General features: G+C 41.9%; 1 protein-coding gene across 7 annotated transcripts in view; it reads right to left on the bottom strand.

The window, feature by feature from the left end:
• NNT (nicotinamide nucleotide transhydrogenase) overlaps nucleotides 1-23,219 on the bottom strand; it is a 74,327-nt gene that overhangs the window by 5,625 nt on the left and 45,483 nt on the right. For all 7 annotated transcript variants that reach the window (XM_054575320.1, XM_054575315.1, XM_054575314.1 and 4 more), the window contains 3 exons: nucleotides 21,669-21,848; nucleotides 15,902-16,061; nucleotides 13,656-13,737 (listed from right to left, as the gene is read on the bottom strand). In XM_054575320.1, the coding sequence (XP_054431295.1) occupies nucleotides 13,656-13,737; nucleotides 15,902-16,061; nucleotides 21,669-21,848 (422 nt within the window). The remainder of the gene's footprint in view (nucleotides 1-13,655; nucleotides 13,738-15,901; nucleotides 16,062-21,668; nucleotides 21,849-23,219) is intronic.

The following is a 23,219-nucleotide window of genomic DNA, read 5'->3' as shown; positions in this document are numbered from 1 at the left end:
ACTATACGATACAGTTGGTAGAGTCAAGAAATTTCAGAGATGATTTTGTTTAGTTAACAGTTCAGGTTAACCAGCTGTGTGATGTTGGGCAAGTTATTTAATGACTCTCTGCCTCCGTTTTCCCACAGAGGGGTAACCAGCTGTCATCACAAGCCCACACCACACCTGGGGCTAGAAAAACCGTGGAGAGGAGCCCTGCGAAACGCCTGTTAATCTCCGCTCGAACGGGTGAAATAAGGAGCTGACGTACTGTGTGCTTTGAGAAACGCGGAGAGCTGAGAAATGTTCAATAATGCTACAACCTATTAAAAAAATACATATTTGCATGGACAAACAGACACAGGACAAGGAAAACGTCTCTTGCATGCAAAGTACTACAAACATGCAAAACCTTCACCAGAACCTCGTAAGTGCTGGGGAAGCAGATTTTGAAAACATTACTGGAGGTGGGCGGCAGAGACGAACTGGATGAAATAAACTACTAACAGTCTGAGGGTCACTTGAAAGTGACTCTCCCCGCTCCCCTCAGCGGGCTGCCCGCAGTCTCCCCTTAGTGAGGGTCCAGTGAAAGTCGGCCCTCGGTTTCCGGCAGACAGCGCTCACCCAGCCGCACCCGCCCGCCGGGTTTTAAGTCCTTCAACCACGATTTCTCCCATCGTTTTTGGGGCTGTAACAGTTCAATACCTGAGCACAAATTTTAAAAATGGTCTCTAAAACCAATATTGCCGAACTCTTAATGTCATCCTCTGCTCTGCACCAGAGTTTCCAATCACTCCTGAAACCAAGAGAAATGAGGCAAAATACTGACAATTGATGTTCACACTCTTCCTGTAGAAACCGAGCTGCGCTCAGGACCCTGCAGCCGTGTTCACACTGCCTCGGGGAAGGCATTTCCAAAATGTCGCGCAGACGCTTCAGCTGGGATATCTACTTTAAAATGTTAGTATTTCTACAGTAGCAGTAAGAGAAAACATGTGAAAAAAAGTTCTCCTGTCACCAAAGTAAATGGGAGTTATTACTAAACATTAAAGCTGAACATAAATATCATTTTAATATTTTAATAATAACAGCATTGTAAGCATGAATTTAAAAAAACAGACTTGGAAAGAAAATACACTATGTTAAAATAACCATAACATACGATTAAGCCTGCTGACTGACATGACTTTAGGAAAAGACAAGATGAGGGGAAGTTTCCAAGGTGCTTGACTTTGTAAACAAGCACCTGAGTCTTCAGTTCAGGACTTTGAACCTCGTCGTCTTCTAGGATGGGATGGCGGAATAACCCCTTTGGTTCACAGGCAAGAACAGCAGCAGCAGCGAGGAAAATACGTTATCAGGCTCAGAGAAGGTAAGTTCACTTACATGTAATAATTCATGTAATAATTTGAATGTGTGTAATCCTTGCTTAGAGTGAGAAAGAGGGAAGAGCACAGAGCAAAATAAATGCACACAAGAGAGTGGCTTGGACATGTGGCTTTAAAGGCATGCAGGACACTTTAAAGTAAAAATAGGAAAGTAATTTGAACATCAAAATGAATAAGGACAGCAATAGACTGTAAACCACTGGGGAAAATGGGAATTCATGAGTCAAGACTGATAACAGACTCCTAAGTCAACAAGGAAGGAAGGGAGGGAAAGAAGGAGGGAGGAGACTCTACCTTGCTGTGGTAGACCATCAACTGATAGATGTGGTGGGTTATAAAACCACCGTTTTGTAACCATCATAATAAAACTGGTTTGGATAAAAGTCATCAGCACACGGTCAATCTAGGGAGTAAAGTTTGATGAGGAGCATTTGCAAGATCTTAAAATGAGCTCAAAGCAATTTGCCCCACCCTTTACTCTTACCTCAACAGATAAAGAAAAAAAAATTTTAAGATGTCCAGGGCTTTCTCTGAGAGCTATTTTATTGATACTTATCAATAAGAATGAGTGATTATTAGAAACAGTAACCATCTATACTTTTTGCTCAACACGCATTTGATGAAGCGGAAGGAGTCCATATTTCTTTCTCCCCAGCTAACAGTTCCTTGCAAAATACCTAACAAAATAGATTATCAAGGTTAACAAATCAAATTTCAGCCACAAAGACCTTACACTGGAATTGCAATTTCTTATTTTCATGCACTGTTTGGTTTATATGGGTACTCACTCAACATTCTTCTAAATATTATGTGGGAGAACCAAAGGCCCAGGGAATGTACTCCCAACAATGGCAGAGCTTCCATCCTTAAATTGTAAGGGCCTGATGTGTCTTTCCTTTTTTTAATAATGATGGAACAAAAGAGTTTCTAAAAGGACACCTTAAAATCAAAATTTTTATTTTGGAAAGGTTGTTTCACTTTACAAAGTTTCTAACGTATTGTTAATCAGCTGATTTTCATTCAAGGTTAATGTCAATTTGTATTTCAACCATTTCAATTTCAAGTCAATATCCCAAATTGTTTTCCCACATTCACAAACGGGTGCTCTTAGCTCTGTCACTGACTAGACCTAATGGCGTCACTAAATAACTAGATTTAGTTCAGGGAGCTGCTGCTTAAAACATCAGAGGTTCAAGAAAAATACAAAATACGCAAAGACTTAGAAAACAGCACACTCTAAGTGGAAAAAAAATTGGCTGGCTAGAAAAAAGGCAACACTTGATTTTCAAGCAGACCAAACAACAGAAGTAGAGCAAAAAGCCCTCATTTTTGTAGAACAAAATAAAATAAAATGGTCTTCTAATGCAAAAGGAAGAATTGGAATTAATTTTTTTCAAACCTTCTGTTAATTTAAAACAAATGCCCCAGTGAGGGAACGTTACAGACTTCTTTGCTGTGGATCCAGAGGAGAGAGGCTCATTAATCTGAGCTGATGAGCTAACCACCCGTTCAGCACCAAGCGGAGTTGAGAGCGTTTCACACACAAATGCGAAGGGCGGCTGGCTGGCCACTGGCATGGTAGCGCAGTAGCAGCAAGGGCAACCCTGCAGTGCGGAAGGTGGGCGGGGGTCAAAACTGACAGTCTGAACTACACTGAGAGAGGAACAGCTCAGGTGGGGCTCAGGACTGCCAGGACAATGTCAAACATTGCTCTGCCTCAATCCTGTAGTGGTAATCGTCACGAATTACCAATGTGAGCTCTTTTGAGATGTTCATAGCAGTCCTGGACACCAAAAACTTTCTCTTAATCTTCCAATCCTTCTGATCACAAGTAGGTATTTTCTGCTTTCCCCGGGTCCCTTCCTCTTTCCAAAACCTGATTGGTGAGACTTAAGAAAGACCAAGAGCCATTGTACTATATGACACTTAAGGTCTGAATTCGTTTCCTATTGCTGCTGTAACCAATTACCACACATTTAGTAGCTTAACACAACACAAATTGATGCTTTTACAGTTCTGGAGGTCAGAAGTCCAAAATCCGTTTCCCTGAGCTGAAATCAAGGTGTTGACAGGGCTGCATTTCTTCTAGAAATCCATGCCTTGCCTTTTCCGGTATCAGGTGGCTGCCCCCATTCATGGCTGGTAGCTGCATCGCTGTGACCTCTATTTCCATTGTCACATTTCCTTCTATGACTCTGACCCTTCTTCTTTCTTCTGAGGGCCCTCGTGACACATGGACCCACTGAATAATCCAGGATAATTACCCTATCTCAAAATCCTCACCTTAATCTACAAAGTCCCTTTTGCCATGTAAGGCAACACATTCAGACTTTAATGATTAGAAGATGAACATATTTGGGGGCCATTACTTAGCCTACCACAAACTCCCTTTCCAGCCCAAAACTACCATGAACTGGGTCTTCTATTTTAGCTGAGTAAGCCAATATACACTTTGTGATTTACTTTTGGATTTCAATTTCGTATTCCTCCTTGATTCCAGTTTTTTGTTTAACTTTAATTTATTTGTTTGTAATACTGCCTTTGCTTATCTTTAAATTACTCCATCTGGCTATATCATCTTCATGCTTTCACTTAGGTGCCTTGGACCAAATTAGAAATCAAAAACCTCTAAATGTATTAGTTATCATTGTAATGTTTGATTAGCTGCAGGCTTCATAAAGACGATGTTCCCTTTGAGCTAGTTGCAAAGAGTAAATAATCACAAAGCTAACCAACATGCTATGCTGAACATCCCAAAGGACAGATCACTTTATATCTGTTTGCATGATAATTTATTATACTAAACTTTAAGACTCTAAGATTGGAGGAAAAACACACGCAAGGCTATTACAACAGAATGCCAATGTTTTTAGAGAAATAACAGAACATGCTACATTTATAGAAATATGTATGTGCATGTTGATGAGGCAATGTGAGTATATAACAATTCTGGCCCATGTAACTGGCTAATCTCCAAAGTACATATTAAAGTTAATTATATCGGACATTGGTTGGCCATATCCGCCAATTTCCAGGAACCGCTGGCCAAAGCTCGTCAATGTTCCATCATCACATGAAGAATATCCAGAATTCCAAAATGCAAAACCTACTGGCCTTTTACTTCTTCCCTTTGAACTACAAAAAAACAATTGTTATTGTGTACATGCTTAACAAAACGGTTGGCTGTCCCAGACCACAACAAGTTTCTACAGAAGGGAAAGGACTACTGAAGTGAGGTCGCGGAAGCCGCCACAGGCTGACTTCACACACCTCCTCACATGCTCCGTGTCACGTGACTGGGTGGCATGGCTGCGCGCTCCAGACTGCACACTCCTTGAGGACAGAACCATGGCTTATTTATCAGTTCCCATGGTGCCTGGCACTCTAGTCTAAGTTTCAACTAACGTAGGGAGGGTTTTAAACAACATACTGTGCCCAGTAAGGTGTGCTGACTCATAAACGTTCTACATCTCCTTTTAGATAAGGAATTTAGGGAAGTCGTGCAGAGTAGCAGTTAAACCCTCTCAAGTCCCACTGTCTGAGTCCAAAACATTTGGTTCATACAGTGTGCCCTGGCCAGTGTGGCTCAGCTGGCTGAGCATCATCCGGTAAACCAAAAGGTCATGGTTCGATTCCTGGTCAGAGCACGAAGGAGAAGCAATCAATTGATGTTCAATGTTTCCTCTCTCTCTGTCTCCCTCCCTTCCCCTCTCTCTAAAATCACTAAGCATGTCATCAGGTGAGGGTAAAAAAAGTTTGGACAATTTATATCTGTGTCCCTTCTGTCCTCATGTATACAGTGGGACCGATAATAAAATGTCTCCAGAGGATCACTGTGAGATCTCAGTGAGACAGCTTCTGTAGAGAGCTGTTCACATGAAGCACCTTAAACCAACTAAAGGCTGGCCCACACAAGCCTTCAATAAATGTAACCTACAATTATGATATTATATTCAAATACATTTTGGTAATTTAAATGTTCATCTGTACTTTTCACATAAATGAACATTTTAGTGATCATTTATATAAAAAGCAGCACACATTTTTACATTAAAACGAATGTTGGTTTGCTTTATGGAAATGTTGTTATCAACATTTTCTAAGATGGTTTCTAATTTTTACCTTGAAATCCTAGTAAATATCCAACAAAATATAATCCAACAAAAGCCAGAAATTATTTATAATTACAACTACATCAAAAGACTGAAGAAATTATATAGAACTCTATGGGAACTTGGTCATAACTAATATTAAAATACAGATTCACTTTGGTAGGATCAAATGTTAAAAGGGCATATTTAACTCTTCCACAGATACTAGTGGGCAAAAAGTTATTTCCTCAACTAATGAAAGTCATCAAATCATGGCAATCTCTCTCAATGATCTTGACACGAGAAAATTTTTAACATTTTTTGCTATTTTCCTCTTCTCTATGAAAATGATAGTCTTTCATAGAACATTATATAATAAAAGCTAAGGCTTCAGTCACCAATAAATATAGACCCAGCCACAGGTTCGTCTTTTTTTTTTAAGTAGAATAATCTACTCAAATGAAATAACCTGATCATCAAACCCTTTTAAATTAACCAAGAAAGAATAAAAACAAAAGTATACACAAGAGCTATCCATGAATATTGTATGAACTGAGTAAAATTTGGTGAAGGAGCAATTTTTTAAAGTGTCTTTTATAGTACATGATATAAATCTCATTCTTAAACTTGTTTACTACCTCACATTAGATTTAAGACACCACATGTCCTAAAGGGGACACAACCATGTGAACTTCTATGATCATGGGCCTTGGAGACAATATGTCCTGACCAATATGCGTTGTATCAGTTGTTCTTGGATATGTGGGAATATTCAAGAGTATAAAACAGCAACATGGGCCCTCCCATACTGTTCAAATAAGCTACATTTTCCTTCTTGCATTATGCAAATATCCAGATATAGTTCAGTAATAAACCATGAAGGAAAGCCAACTATGCCAGCACAGGAACACCCATACCCTGGTCTAAAGTATTTAGAGTGTCTTCTCTATTTTACAGCCTCTCGCTATTATAAAAGTAAAAAGGATCTCCAGATCTTTTTAAATCTCTTTAAATGTTTTGGGAATCACTGTGCAAAATCTATTTTCATACTCAAGATATTCAAAGGGTTAATTTCCTTTCTGTTACTGTGTTTTATATTTTAAAAATCACACTACAGGACAATGTACATTGATAGGATTTTGGAATTCTGCCTATTCAACATCATCATCCCACATTTCCGAAATACATTATTCTCAGCTCCAAGGAGTAAGACATATTAACTAGGAAAAAGACATAGCAAAGGAAAAAATAAAAAGAGTCTTCCTTTATTAGAAGTCTACTTACTCTTCCTGTTTTGAACCATAAATATTTATAAATCAATAAAACCTTAAGAGTTAAAATAGATCTTAAAGATTCTCCAATCCAACTGCTTCCTAAGGCAGGAACCCTTTATTCAGAATTGCAACAAACATGGGCATATACTGCTCAGTCATGGAACAGGCTGGGAGTTCCCCTTGGTTGCAATAAATAGTCCCTGGAACGGGCTACCCACTAAGGACCTTTAATTCTACATTTGCATGTGGCAATGCTCCATTCTGAGAAGGGCCTGTGGAGGTAATAAAAAGATTTGCTACTATATTCAATATTTTTTCATTTAAGTGTGCGTTTCACCTGTGAAAACTAAGATGGCATCTGAAAAGGCAGATTTCTTTGGTTTATCACATTCCGATCTGAATTTCTGATTGACAGTTACATATCACTTACTAAAAGTGCAAGAAAAAGCTATTTTTTAAATAAATAATTTTAGTAGATGTAATTTGGAATAAATCCTTATAAAACATGAAGCAGGGTAAACGTGACATGAACTACCCTTGCTGGTGAAAAGGCTGGGACCAGCAGGGTAGGGTTATCCTCTCCATCCGAAGGGGAACATGGTGGCAAAGTTGAAAAAAGTCTTTCCCACAAGGCAGACCATGTCCACAAAACGTGATTAACGACAGAAGTTGGCTAGGGAACCAACTTTCTGGCAAAGCTTCTTAGGCAAAAAGACAGACATTCAGCTTTCTAAAATTGTGAAAGTCCTTCCTATAAGCAGTGGTCCCGACGAACTCACTCATATGATTCCAAATTTAAAAAAAAAAAAAGTTCATTTCATTTCCTAGAACTCCAACAGCCAGAACGCGTGAACACTATGTATCTTCCTGTCTTTTTCTGAAGGCAAACAACGGCTGAGCTGCGACTCTGACCTGGAACCTGGTGTTCATCCATGACCAGTCTTTCTCCAAGAAGAAAATGATGAATGTTCGAGAGCTTATTAAAATGTCTCAGGGGCACAATTTTTCTAGGAGAGAACAGTAGGACCTGTTCTATGTTTTTGAATGAGGAAATGCTTAATAAAGGGCGGTAGTCACATCTTCCATGTGGACACGTGGCCTGTGACATGGACATCACCCAAAGAATGAGACTTCTTCTTAAGAGGACGCGATTGGGCCATCAAGTGCCAACTCTAACCATGTCACAACACCACCTTGCCCACCTGGAGGAGATGACTAAAGGTGGGACCCAAATATGGCTTCTCTATCACTGAACCCAATCCAGCTACCAAACCCAGAAGATAAACAGAAGCACTGCTGAAGCCGTTTTTATTTCAAGCTAACCAGTAAGACTATGAAGAACGATAGCATCAGAGAAAAAGCTAAACGTCTACTTTGCCACCACTGTCCTAGAAGATCACATTCTAACATGATGCAGAGGTTTAGTGGAAACTATACATAAATGCATCACTCTGTCTGAGTCATGTTGTTGACTGGCTCGTGGAACGCAATGGCCAGTGAGCACCATAAAATGCAAACTATAAGCAAGATACTGAAAGATCTGAGCATGAGATGAGAAGAGGGCTTTTATTCCTTTACACTCTGCCATGTTTGCATGGACCTTATTGAATAAAATCAGCCCAGGGAGTTTATTATGACAAATACTAGAACTAAGAACCCAAAGTCACCCTGACGGTGAGAGTTTCCAAGGAATGAGTCTGGAACGTACGCCTGGCAGAGCCTTTACAATCCGTGAGTCACGGGCTTTCCCACAGTCTTCTACTCTTTCCTCCACACCAGCACGAGGCGGACAGTATAAAGAGACAGGAAGTCCAGTGGACAGTCTGAACCCAGAAGGAAGATGGCCACTTTCTAGGAGCACAACAGTCACCTCTGCCCTGAGAGGTTATTGGCAATTCTAACATAGGTTGAACATAGATGTGAATGAAGACCCACAATTTCTTTGGTTTTCCTCTCTCCCACCAAAAGTTCCACTCATTTGACCAATTACACAAATAACTCCCATCATGCCCCCTCTCCAACCACTATGTTTTTCAAGAAGACAAAGAAACATCATGTATTCTTTCAGAAAACCAGAAGCACTGGCTAAACTGTCACCAAACAGAGCTGGTTGTAACGCTGAAAGTGATTCCAACTCACATCTGACCTGGAAACACAATGGGGTTATAAGTGACTCACAATTCAGAGTTATCTACAAGCCTGTTAACTAACCTCCCAGGGAACGTGAACCCGCAGCGTCAGGCGTTTTGATCAGTGCACTCACCGACATATCCCAGAGACCTAGAACAGTGCCTGGCACAAAGCAGTATGTAATTACTTACTCAGTGCATGGTCATTAATGGGCATAAACTCATGTCTGAAAAGAAAGTAATACAAAGCTGGCATGAAATGCTAAATAATGTCTATTTCTTTACTCAAATACTATACCGAACCTTTATCTGGCCTGATTTCTATTCTCTTTGAAAACATGTACCTTTACTGCTTTATAAATTTGCATGTCTTATCACTTCCAGCACCCACAAAACAACAAATCTAAGAAGGCTGCACTCTGTTTATTTCAATTACATTTAATCCATGAAATATAGGAAAATCCAGTCAGAGCAACAAAACCTTCCAATACCTCCAAACAATGGATTTCTTAGTAAAAATAACACATATTTAAACAAGACAAGACTGTAAAGCACTATTAATTGTACATACCATCAGCAGCTAGATGTATTAAGACAGAGGATGAAAAAATTAATATTTAATTTTAAAAACCTGCAAGAAAACTTTGTTATGAGTAACATAAACAGGCTGAAATGTCCCCTAGACGGTTACCTGCCTCTTTCCTTTGCATTTCTTCCCTACGTCTATGCTACTTCCCTTAGCCAACCGTCACAGTAAGTGGGATTCACGGGTTGCTTCATTTGTTTATAGATTTGTTTTCTTTACAACTAGAAACTTTGAGAGTGGGAACTCGGCTAATGTATTCTTCTTGTAGTCTCAGTACCTAGTAATAAATTTCTATCAATAGATTATGAATAGAAAGATACAGTTGAACATCAACATGAAACCAATATACAACATCAGTTAGTCAATCAAAGAAGTTGAAAGGTGGTTTGATAAATTCAAAAGATTTCTGTGATAATCCAAGCTAATAATGCTTCATAAAAAGAAAATCAAGCAGTGATTAATTGTAAAAAAAGAAAAAAAGAAAAAATTACACCTCTTCCTAAAAATTATGCACCAGGTGCCCTAGCTCTGCTTTAGAATGAAAAGCCTATCACGCCAATGCAAGGACTGGGAAATGAAGACAAAACGTGGCTATGCTCTTGTAAGATTTTACACTAAAATGCGTTCAGAAGTCGAGCGTAAATTAGCAGGCTCCAGAGGCGCTCCGCGCACCTGGGAAGCAGCAACGCCTGTGCTGCGTTATCCGCGCACAGCGGGCCGTGACCGTGTTATGGCTGTGGCCGCAGGGAAGGCCAACAGGGCTGTCTCGCCGGCGGTCACGGGCCATGAAGTCAGACAGGCTGCGTGACAGATACAATTTCCCTTGGCACCCCTGGGGCGTAACTCGCTGATGACAGTCGAACGTCCACACGGGCACCCTTCCGCGAGGGACGTGCACGACTACGTCACCGCACCTGGACGCTGAGCAGGCGGGCGCCCTGAGGCTCACAGAGCCCCCAACACCGGAGCCCCGCAGCCGTGCTCGCCGAGCCCGCCAGGAGCGCCACGGAGTGAGGAAGGGCTAGACGACCGCGCACTGTAAACACGGGTTTCTTTCATTAAAATGCGAGGCGATCGCTGCAGCCATCTCCTGCTGAAACAGGCTCTCTCTTTAAAAAGAAGCCAGCGTCTTATATATACATATTCCAAACTTCGTAGAGAAAATGCGCGTTTCTCTTATGAAAAGATGACGACACACATGAGGCAAAATCAACCAAGTTCCTATGATTCCCTTTAAATTAAAAAAAAAAATCTTCACACAGGAAAAAGGAAGAATATGATAATCCACTGTCATCACGGTAGCAAGAATAGTCCTCTTCCGCTTAAATCAAACATGAGATTAACATAACTTGTTACAAAGCCCAGGCTGGAAATTCAACCTGCTATGGTTAAAAAAAAAAAAAAAAAAAAAAAATCTGTTGTATACTACCACAATTAAATGGGGGTATAAATTATATATTCCCATAAATCTTAAGTCAAGTAATTACTTTTCCCGGGCCAGTGCGACAGATGCCATCCTAAAGCAGCAGTTTATATGTCCTCATGGACAAAATGCAAACTTTAATGAGGTCAGAAACTAAACTTCCATAGGTCTTATCCCTTTTTTTTCCCAATCATTTTTTTCCATCCTCTTTTTCCTCTCCTTTCACATCCCGTCTCCTGTCAAACTGCCCGGCAGCCGCGCAGTGCTCTCCAACTCTGCATCCACCTAACACAGGGCTGGTTTTCCAAGGCGTCTAGTTAACACAGGCCGGTCAGCGGGTGAGCAGAGAGCAACATCAAATGAATCATTCCCTTCCCTCTTTCTCTTGCCATCTCTCTCTATGTTATTATGTTTGCCACTCATCTCCTAAACATTTATGTGGTAATAGAAGGCATTACTAATACATTCGACGTTTCACATGTGGATTGAATACAGAGGGACAATTTCTTCTTAGGCAAATCCTTAAAGATTCTTTAACACATCCTTTCCACTTGTACGGCTGCAAACGCTTTAAGTGGCAACTGTGACTAAAAGGGAAGCAGCGTTTCAGAGCCTACGTGCAACAACGAGCTGCTGACATGAAGCTTCTTCTGTGAAAAGCAGGAGACAAAGTCAAGGACTTTTCTCACCTTGTGTCTGCAGTTCAACTAAAAGGCCACGCTAACTGGAGGAGCCCTGCACTGCCCCGGAGCTCCGGCCCTGCACAAAACAGTATTTTACCTCTTCGTGTTTCAAAAACACAGACTTGAGATTGCTGGAAGGTAGAGTTTGGGGGAAGGAGTGACAGAAGAAAGGGTGGGGAAAATGAAAGAGAGAAAGGCAGAGGGAGAGAGAAAGAAAACGCCACCGACGATGCACAGTTTAGGTCATGCTCTGGTTTCATCAGGGTCTCTCAGCACTATCAGTAGCTGCGACATTCCAGCTCAAAGAAACTCAGGGCGCTGCAGGCCGTCCCGCAAACATCCTCGCTGGTCCTAGTTCGAGGAGCGCCCATTTGGCTTATTTTCTTTCTTTTTTTTTTTTTTTTAAGATTTTATTTATTTTTAGAGAGAGGGAAGGGAGGGAGAAAGAGCGGGAAAGAAACATCAATGTGTGGTTGCCTCTCACACACCCCCAGCTGGGGACCTGGCCCGCAACCCAGGCCTGTGCCCTGACTGGGAACCAGCCACCTTCTGATTCGCAGGCCGGCACTCAGTCCACAGAGCCACACCAGCCAGGGCAGGCTTATTTGCTTATTGTCTGCCCCCAGGCAAAAGCATAAGATTGGCATCTACGAGGAATCTTTATTAATGGACATTAACAGATTTATCAACATGCATTCACATCCTCGTGAACAAACTAATCATGGAGTTACCTTGTCTCTCCAGGCAACAACACTGCTAGTGGCCACCTCCCAACCAAGGTCCGGAGCGGGGTCCAGAGGCGCGCGGGACAGAGGGCGAGCTCCCGCCGGCCCGTTGTCACGCCCCTCCAACCCGCTCTCTAGCCAAGGCCCTGCGGAAGGAGCTAACAGCGCAGAGCGCGCCCCTCTGCCATTCTTCTGTCCCCCCAAGAGCAGAGTCCTTTGCCCAAACGGCAACGGGCTGCCACAGCTATTGCTGTAATTTGTATTCAAAACATGCGTGGCTTCATAAAACAAAAGTGTGGGCAGCCTCTTCCACCCTGAGAGCGTGGAGCTGAATGGGTCCCACGTTGGTCGCGCACAGGCGCCCCCGGGGGTCGCCCTTTTCAAAGCCCCTCGTCTGGGTGGTTGCCTTCAGGGTCAACAGCAGAAGCCCCAGCCACACCTCGATGGGGCTCCCAGGGTCCGCTTGACCTCCTTCTCCAAACCAAACCACAGAGAAGCGGGACTTGCGCTTCTCCCCACTTTATTAAGATATCCATTAATGTAAAACCTCCCTTTCCAAAAGAAGCCTATATTTAGGTTCCACGCTATTAGACAGAGACAGCGAAAACTAGGTAGTAAGACTAAGGCTAGAACAGGGCTTTTTGCAACTTCGTTTCTTTCCCTGAATGACATATGCAAAACTCTACTTTAAGAAATAGTCATAAATATCTAACTGCTATGCTCTATACCAGAAACCAATAAAATACTGAATGTCAACTGTCATTGAAAAAAATTTTTTTTTTTACTTTTTTAACTCAATTTCACACTCCAAGCCCGGTACGTGCTGGCTGGGCCCTGAGGCAAGGGGCCGGGGCACTGGGAGCGACTGCGCCAGGACACGTCCCGCTCCCGGGAAGCTCGGTCAGACGCTGCTGCTGCGGGCTCTCGGCAGCGCCGCCCCGGCCACCGGGCAGCACGTGGGCCCCCCGGCGCCCCCCTCTGCTCTGACTGTTCCCAGCCGTGGGCTGCAGACAGCGCCCTTGGGCCATTTCCACAGGTCGCACTTAGAGGAGTTTCTCTGAACATGAGCACCCGAAACGGGGAGCAGGCGGTGCTGCTCAGGAAGTATGAAGTAACAGTTCTGTAACGGCTGCTCTTACCTCGTAAAACAAATGCTCGTTTAAGAGGCAGGAGAGTGGCCAAAAGGCTAGTAAGGGCTGTCTCCACGTAGTGGGACAGGATCACTTTTCTCGTCTTCCTAGGCATATATGTGTTTTGAATTTTATTCGGTAAGCACGCTCTTCCTTTCTTAACTAACAGAAACTGCATTTCAGGTCACAGAGGACAGGACCAGCCATCTAAGTGCAGTCAGCGGCTTCCTCCCGGCGCCGCGCCTACCTGACGTTCTTGCCCTGTTCGCAGAGCATCTTGACCAGGTCGGCGATGGGGTACTGGGCCTTGGCCGCACACAGCCCGTAGCCTGCAGGGAACAGGAGCGACACATGAGAATGCAGTTTGCAGTTTGAAATATTTTTTTTTGTTTGAAATTTTTTAATTTCTCTCTTGATCAAAAACATATTTTTATGCCAAAAACAACAATCCAATAATAGGGCTAGAAATGAAAGCCAGCTTATAATATGGACTTTTTAAAATACTGGCCTAAATTTCAACTTCAAAATCTAACGGTCCCGCCCCAATGTTGTGCGGGTCGGATACCACTGGGCACGCCCTCCCACACTCCTGTGTTCCCTCTGTCTGTCTGTCTGTCTGTCTCTGTTTGCCTCTCTCTGTATGTCTGCCTCTCTGTCTGTCTCTGTCTCTGTCTCTGTCTCTGTCTGCTCTCTCTGTATAGTTTATCTCTCTGTCTGTGTTGCCTCTCTCTCTCTGTCTCTGTCTCTCTGTCCATGTGTGTGTGTCTCTAGTCCTGTCCATCTGTCTGTCTCTCATGGGCATGTTTTCAGAGCCCCTGCACACTGGGCTTTGGTCACACTGCAGTTCCCCTCCGGACGCCCTTCGGCTCCCCTGCCCGCTTGCCCAGGGCTTCGCCTGCTCTGGCCTTCATGCCGCGAAGCTCCCCACGGCCTGGGCTCTGCCTCACACTCTCCTCGGGAAACCTCAGCCCATCCACGGCTGCCACACCATCTGACGACTCTCAGTCTGTCCCCAGCTCGGCCTGTCATGTCCGCTGTCCTGTCTCCACCTCATCTCCACCTCAAGCTTAATGTCTTCAGAATGGAACTTAAAAATCTTCTCCTCTGAAGGGAAAAAAAAATAAAACACCTCCATATTCCTGATGCTGGTACAGGGAAGACCAACAGCCCCAGGCCTCTTCCTCTCCTCTAACCAGGACCTTCTGTCCCTGGCCTGTGAGGTCATCTGTCTGTCCCACTGCTCTACCCACTTTTTCCCAAACCCCCAGTCTCTTCTCAACAGACTGGCAGCCGGTCTGTTCCCCTGCCTGCCCCCATCCCCAACACCACCCACGCTCTGAGGTCCAAAACAAGTCCTCGCCTCCCAACAATCTTTCTTGTCCCCTGTGATAAAAATTGTCCACACAGTCCAATTTTGCGCTTTTCATAACCCACCCGGCATTATTGATCTGGCTCTTGATGAGATGCAAAGTGCCCACGGGAAAAAGAGTGTGTCTGCCACATCTTTCCACCTCCAGCACCGTGTTTCTGAACAGACAACACCAGGGCCACCCAGGCGGGGACAACTCTTTATGCAGGAGTGCGCCAGGCATTACAGCAGAAGAGTGTATCTGCCCCGACCCTGAGACCATCAAAACCCCAGACCCACGTTCCGGTGTCTCCAGGAGCCGACACGGGCCCCACGTGAGCAGGCCTGCACCTGAACATTCAGTGACACTCATGCTTATTCATGGCTTAGCACGTAACCAACCAAACTACCCACATGTCAAATCAATAGAGCTTCTTCACGGAAAACTCCTATGATAGAACATGAGAGAGTTAAAAATCTTCATCTGAAACCAGTGTCGTGCCTGTTGATAACACAGCGTCGTCACCGTGGGGAAGAACTGACTCCTCCTCAGAAGAGGGGGAAACTGGGGCCTGAAGAGATCAAATGACCTGACCAAGGTCCTGTCAACTGCTAGAAGCAAAATTAAAACAAAGTGAGATGCCGTGACTCCCAGATTTCTCCTCCTAGGCCAGGTGGCCTCATCTCGTTGGAAACCACAGGACTCTCAAGGATTTCTTATCTACCTTTAAAAAGAAACACAGTAACACTGACTGAGGAATCTAAAGAGTGAGCTAGATACTTTCATATACTGTATCTAACTTAATCCTGACAACAGCCCCCAAAATTATCAATCAATCAATAACCACGACTCGAAGATGATTTAAACATTTGTACAGAATCACTGAAAGACGTGGTACACTTCATCAATTTGTGGAATTCCTATGATCCTCAAAATATCAGCCTAAGCTAAGACTTCTCAGTATTTTTCATTTTGTAATGATAGGATCACCTCTAAGTTCCCATTATGTTTTCAAAAACAAACAAGTCCGAGTTAGATTTTTTCTCCTATTCTAAGAAATTGCGATAATGTAAAATGTAATCAATTGCAACAGCCATTATAGGTTGTTTGTTTCCTTTTTTTTTTTTTTTTTTTTTTTTTTTACCTGGAGTAATAATAATGCTATTAGCTTCTCGAATCATGTCGACTGCATTGTCGAGGTTGATTTCGGTATGTGTGCCAGTGATTTCCATGGGTTTTCCACCGGCTGTGGAAGTGGTGCCGTAGCCGCCGAGAATCACGTTCGCCAGGGAGCGATTCATGGCCTGGAACGCAGAATGATCAGCTGTGAGCGATTAGTCCACGTAACTCTCAGAAACTGACCTGTGTCTATGACATTCATTTAAAGAGGTGTATTTGACATCTGAAACATTTTAACCACATGATTTGATCTGGCTCCTGAAAATTATTTCAAAAAATTAGATGAAAAGAAGACACCCGGGAAAACACATATTTTCTACAAAATCAACTATACACGAATACATTGTCAATAAAAATGAATTTGTTTAAGGCACACAATGGAACGTTACCAATAACATTAAGAAATTCATGAAAAACTCGGATCTGGTTACTGGCATCTGCATGCCGATGGAGCACGTTGTACTTCCATACTCCCACGGATTTCACAAGAGTAAAAGGAAAGCACAGGGACGTGAAATTCTACAAGGTGACCCTAGAGATCTCTCAGGTGAGTTGTGCCACAGCTGCAAGCTGTCCAGAGGCAACCGGGAGGAAACAGGGCAGGGATTCGTTTCATTTGGAACTCTGCTGCCCTCTGCCGTCAAGAAAAGAAAATGTAGAAACAGACAGTCTTACTTTCTAAATGAGCTCCAAGACGCTATAATAGAAGTGACTGGATGCATTATTAGACTCCTAAAATATTTTATTTCCAAAAAGATACATAGGTTTATATGCTGGTTCATTAAAATATATACCCACCCATTTAACCTGGAAAAATCATGGTAGAAAAAACAATAGGAAGGCACTTCTTGTTATTCTTTTATAATCACCTAACAATGTCCCATCCATACAAACAGCACAACTGAATAGTGACGGTAACTGATTGGGTTTTGAAAACAGTTCATTTGTGGACCGCTTGAGGTGTGGTAGTAAAAGAAAAGAAAAATGGAAAGACAGCCCTTGCCAAGCCAGTTGGTTATAGCATTGTTCCATATGCCAAGGTTGTGGGTTCGATCCCTGATAAGGGCACATACAAAAAACAAGCAATAAATGCATGAATAGATGGAACAACAAAATGGGATAACAAATCTCTCTCTCTCTCCCCGCCGGTACCCCTCCCTCCCTCCCCTCCTCTCTAAAAATCAATTTAAAAAAAAACAAAAAGACAAAAAGCTAGATGTTTTGAGTAATCAATTTTGAGTAATCAAAAGTCTTAAAAGTCTGTCAAGCAGATGAAAGTATCTAGCTCACTCTTTAGACTCCTCAGTCAGTGTTACTGTGTTTCTTTTTTAAAGGTAAATAAGAAATCCTTGAGAGTCCTGTGGTTTCCAATGAGATGAGGCCACCTGGCCTAGGAGGAGAAATCTGGGAGTCACAGCATCTCACTTTGTTTTAATTTTGCTTCTAGCAGTTGACAGACTTTTAAGACTTTTGATTACTCAAAATTGATTACTCAAATTGATTACTTAAAATGACGGCATTTTAAGACTTCAAGTCCCTGTACATGAGCCAAGTAGTCATTCTACATAAGCACAACTGAATTCATCACTTCAAAAAAAATTATTAAACCCTATTTTAAGGATTGTAACGAACATATCCTTGATCCATTGTTTATACCATTTATAGGCTATATTAGTAGTGATCTATTACTTTTTTTAAAAGACACACTATTATTAAAAAGCAAAAAAGCACCTGGAGATTTACAGAGATAAGTAATACAGAGAAAAATACCGATTCCCCCATCCAAGGACAGCCCCGCCCGCTGCCCCCTTCGGGGAGACTTGCCCACGCACTGCTGCGGGGCACCGAGGACGGGGGGACAGGACACCGAGACACATGCAGGCAATGTAATCCCTTTATTCCAGCTTGACTTTAAAGGAACCATTCTTTACTTCCTATAAAACCAGCTGGCGGAGAAAGATGGGATTTCTAAGGACATTTAATCAGTGGGCACCCACTTCTGATGGTATCTTAGGGAGGAACTAGGGAACCACACGGTAGTTTAACAATCAAAGTCAACTTGTTAAACACATATCCACAATTATATCACCATTAAGCTAATTCCATGTGGTCTCTTAAAAATTAAATTATTTTTCATCTCTGAATCTCCCATTGTACCATCATATTTTCAACAAATGTTTAGGGTTGAGGGCTTGGTTTTCTTTTTTCTTTTCTTTTTTTTTTTTTTTTTTTTTTGGCTTGCTTAAGTGCTTAAGTGATTAATGAGACCATCCTGTGACCGCTGATCCTCAGACTGAAGAATTCCCGGCTTCCAAGACAAAGCGTTTGCGACACTGTCCAAGGCTGTTCCTTTCAAGTTATTAAGCCCTATAATGAAAATTGTATGCTACATTAAAGAGATCCTTAATTCAAATAATTCTAAGCAAAATGTAAGAAAAAAATCAGAAAACAAAGGAAAAGTCATAAAATAGACAAGACCAAAGCAATAACAACATATAGACCATTTACTAGCATCTCTCATTTCAATGCTTTGTAGGTGCTAATTAATTGGTCACAAGGCAAAACAAAAAACAAAAAAAAAATTGGTTTGGCTTTGGCCCACTTCATTCTGCTCTATTTTCATTTGGAAACAAGTGGCAAAATACAAAAATCAAAAAATTTGGTCTCAAAATGCTGTTCCGTTTTCCAAGTAAATGGACTGTAAAATCATAAAAAGGATAATATCTAATGACATCTGGATATAACACGAATCATTCATTGGAGCTGGTTGTTTGAACGCTGTCAACATTTTTCAGTTTTTATAATCCTGGGTGTTGTGTAACCACAACACTAGGCTCAGAGGACGCCCGAAAGAACTCTTTGTCAGAACAAAAATTCAATTCTGGGGACTGCTAATCAGTCACCTCGGGTGCATTCCATTCCCTCTCACATAACAAAACCACCCTGTTCTGATGGGGACTTGCACATTTCAATAAATAATAAAATGATGAAGGTAAACATACTGGTAATAATAACAGATATTGATATATGACAGTGAATCTGCTATCATAACGTATCCAGAGCAATTTCCAAAATATGAAAGGAGCTAACAAAATGTTCACCTCATAGTCATTTAATAATCGTCACGTTCATTTGAACGTTCCAGGCCTGTGGCTTGTCACCATAAACACAAGGTGAATAATAAACGACATCTTAACATACCTTCCTCATAAAACGAGAGCAATACTTCCTGCCTCCATCATCAGCGTGGGGAGAGAGAGCGCTAAAGTCAGGGCAGCGCCAGGCGTCACGCCCGCAGCGTGGCACCGGGCCCGGCCACCAGCAGCCACTCTGAGCGGCTAAGCACCAGCCATGAGGAAAAATTTCTCATCATAAACAAGCAAGGGCTAAGAATCAAGGGAGTTGGATGTGAAAAGTCAGAAATCAAGAAACTTTAGAGAAAATTTCTGTCTTTGAAACTGAAATATACGGCAGACTTGTCTTTGTTGTTGTCTTTTTTATTTTGTAATGAGACAGAGGAGCAGAGAGTGTTCCGGACAACACCCAGTCCACACATCACCCACTGGGGAGAACTCTCTGTAGTGAGTCCCTTGTGGAGATCAATTTATAAATGTCAGCAGCCAACACCAAGATCTTACTCCCTTTGACCAAGTCATTGAAAAAAATTTGGCCTAAGGAAGCAAACAAAAGTGCACAAGGAGCATGTACTGCAAGAACAAAAAAAGGTAAAAATAATTCATAAAATGGACTTGGGTAAATAAATTATGGTGTATCTATAGGATATAATACCATCTTAGCAGACATTAAAAATTGTTAGAAAACTGGTAGAGAATTAAACAACACAGAATGTATTTTAACATATGCATGTGAAAAAAACAATAGATTATTAAATGTTAACAGTTAATACAGATGATTTTCTTTTATTTGTCCTTTTCTATTTTCTTCCAAATTTCTCACAGTAAATTTTTTATTTTTATAATTGAATAATTTTTTAAAAATTAAAGCTTCTAGGGTCCTTGAACCCACATTAATGAAATTTGCTATTACAGAGTATCGATCTCACCCAGTGTAATACTTCTGGCCACAGACAGCTATAAGAATACCTTGTTAGCCTTATACACAGTATAGGAATAAGAAAATATCTGCTGTGTACTGACAGTGAATGGCATGCCTGAGGCGGAGGAACTAGACACAACAACAACCAAAAAAACAGAATAAGTAGAGAAAGCAGATCAAGAAATAGGAAATAGAAAAAATTAAGAGAAAGGTGATATAATACATAAGTACACACAGAAAAGAGTATTTTCAACTCGTGCCCCTTTCTATTTATTATAGTAACTATTATAGAACTGCTACTGTCAAAGTTACTATAGCCATTATAACCAAAAATAAGAAATTAAAGCAAGAAAGGAAAGGAAGTGGAGAAGAGATAAAAGAGGCACCGACAGAAAGTTGGGAAAATAGTATTAATGAACTTGATAAACTTAAGAACCTAAAGAAAACCATTTAAGAAAAAAAAGAAGAAAGGCAAGAAGGTACCCATGATGCCACTCCAAGATGTAGGTACAAGTCCTCCCCTTCTATCACCTTACCAGAGTGCCACTAGTTTTGTTAAAACCTCAATCCTCCCATTTAATTTTAAATCGGTATTTTGCCCAACCGTATTAATGAAAATCTGCTGCCCCCTGCTGGTAATTCAAATTCACCAAATGAAGCCAAGTCCAACTAAGGGTTAAAGGTTCATTTTTAAGAGAAAATTATTTCTAATACAACTGAATGAATGTTTTCTTCATGATAGACATTTGTTTTTCAAAAATAACCTAAAGACTGACACTTTTCAATTAGGAGACACATAGCCTCCACCTTTCCAAAATTCCCTGAACAGCTTGAGGGATTTGATTTTAAAACCTCTTAACCTGTTTTAAACCTGGGCTATCAAATCCTTTGTTTTATAATATATTTTAAGAAAACTAATTTCATATATTAAGAAAACTAATAAAAGAATAAAGCCAGCATTCAATTCACAAGGAGTTTTTCAATTAAAATATAGGGGAAATTCTCAGTTGTAAAATAAGAGTTTTTTAAGTAATGTAATGTAAAGCATGAAGAGTTTTTTAAATAATGTAATGTAAAGCATGAAGGTGGGGTAAGTATTCCCTTTCTGCATCATTAATTCCCAGAAGCGACTGGGAGACACGCAGGAAGGGCCCTGAGGCTGAGCACAGCCCTTCCCTTCTATGAGTCGATCGTAAGGCCAAAATCAAAAGTGCTGAAGCTGTATTTATACACGAAGAGAAATAACAATCAAACAACCTACCAGGTATAGTGTTAGGGGAAAATGAAACATGTTTTGTACATCCATGTGATGGCTTAGGATAAAGTCCCTTAAAATAGTATTTAAAACGCATTTTAAACAATAAGAAAATGGCAAGAATATAGTTTGTAAGGTCAAAAAGTAAATGCAAAAGTGTGCTTTATGATCTGACAAGTGAGTGCACAGAGATGGAACACACAAAGAAAACGAATAGCAGGCTATACACCAAAACCTGAAGTGTTTCTCTCAGGTGGAGCGCGGCAGCAGATTTTGGTTTGTATTTCATTTTCCTAACGGTCTACACTTGAGTCCTTTAAAAGCAGCCTTGCACATGTGTTCAAATGCTACACCCTGGTATTCCTGCTGAAGAGAATAAAGACGGAGGTGGTCATCGTTACTGCCCGGCCGCGTCCCTTACCACACACATGATGTAGGAGAGGATGGCGCCGGAGGAGCCGATGAGCGCGCCCACGATGGTCAGCAGGTTGTTGTTGAGCAGGAAGCCCTCCGCGCACAGCGCCCAGCCGGAGTAGCTGTTCAGCACGGTGATGACCACGGGCATGTCCGCACCCCCGATCGCCGCTGTCAGCGTCACGCCCTGGGGCGACAAGCAGGCGCGGCTCAGCGTGCAGCAAACGAAAGGAAAGCCTCCGGCCTTTAACCATTCCAGCTTTCCAATTACTATATTTACGTACAAGTTTCTTTGTTGGGGACGACCAGGGGCCCCCTATCTGACCGCCTCTCCCGCAGATGGAACACATGTGCACACGGAACCACCTCGGAGCAAAGAAAGCCCCGGAGGCCCTGACGGACAGTGACGGGAAGCAGGCCCGACCTGGATGGGAGGGACCGGGAAACAGGCGAGCGCGCTCAGGGAGCGGCCCAGCTTCTGCGGCTCTGCCTCGGCGCAGGCCCCGCGTGGTGCCAAGTGAAACAGTGAAAACCAGATGTAAGCCCACAGCCTTGCAAGGCTGAAGACCCAAAGATGGGGCCGAGGGTGACCAAGGCGGTTGGAAAGCGAGAAAGTAAATTCTGCAAAGGAGGAGGCTATAAAAAGCAAGTGCAAAATTCTGTGCATAAAGGACCCAAATATCTGGCTGACTCCTGAACTAGGCACATGGGGGCCGACTCCAAGCAATTCTTTCACAGATAAAATAACAGATTGTTGGGATGGATACTACAGCCCAGGGAAAACAGTAATATTGTACTAACCACATGTGGTGCCAGGTGGGCACTGGAAATACACAGTGGGGACCCTTTGTAAAGTATATGACTGACCGACCACTATGGGGTACACCTGACACTAATACAAAAGAAGACTGAATGGAAACTCTGATTGAAAACTTTTTAAAAACACTGCAGCTGCTCCCTACCACAGGGAAGCTAGATTTTGAAATCTGGACCCAGTCTGGAGAGGTGCCTACAACACAAATTTAAAATAGCAATAATCAATAGTCTTTGGAGGAATAGGACAGAATCCAAAGTCTCCATCTTTCACGATGTCCATGATGTGACCCAAAATCGCTAAACCAGGAAGGAAAAGGGAGGGTGGAGAGAAAGATTTCTGCTCTTTATTCCACATACTCCCACATAATCTGAGTTTCTTATGATGTGAATGGACTCTTGTATCCCTTACTTAAGTCAAAGCCAATTGTATTAGTCCACAAAATGTTTTCTCTTACTCAGACATTCTCATAGAGTCATTAAGTATCTTTTAAATAGCAAATTCACCTCCTCTCAAAACTAACAATTCTTGAAGTTTTACATTTCAACGTGACAGGTTTGATTTTGAGAAATTTTTTTACTTCTTCTGTTCTAATAGATAAAAAACATCAAAACTACTTTTGTTTAAAATAAAACAAAAGCCAGTGCCACATAAGTCGGAAGACAATTAAATCATCAGTAGTCACAGAAAGATAGAATTTTACGTTATTTTTCGGTCTTCTAAAAGTTCTGTGCCAAAATCACG

Source organism: Pteronotus mesoamericanus, unplaced genomic scaffold (genome assembly GCF_021234165.1).
Source record: "Pteronotus mesoamericanus isolate MK-2021 breed Mesoamerican mustached bat unplaced genomic scaffold, CSHL_Meso_final contig_29, whole genome shotgun sequence".
Lineage (NCBI taxonomy): Eukaryota > Metazoa > Chordata > Mammalia > Chiroptera > Mormoopidae > Pteronotus > Pteronotus mesoamericanus.
Note: the sequence above shows the minus strand (reverse complement) of the source record. Positions and strands in the feature narration are given on the sequence as shown.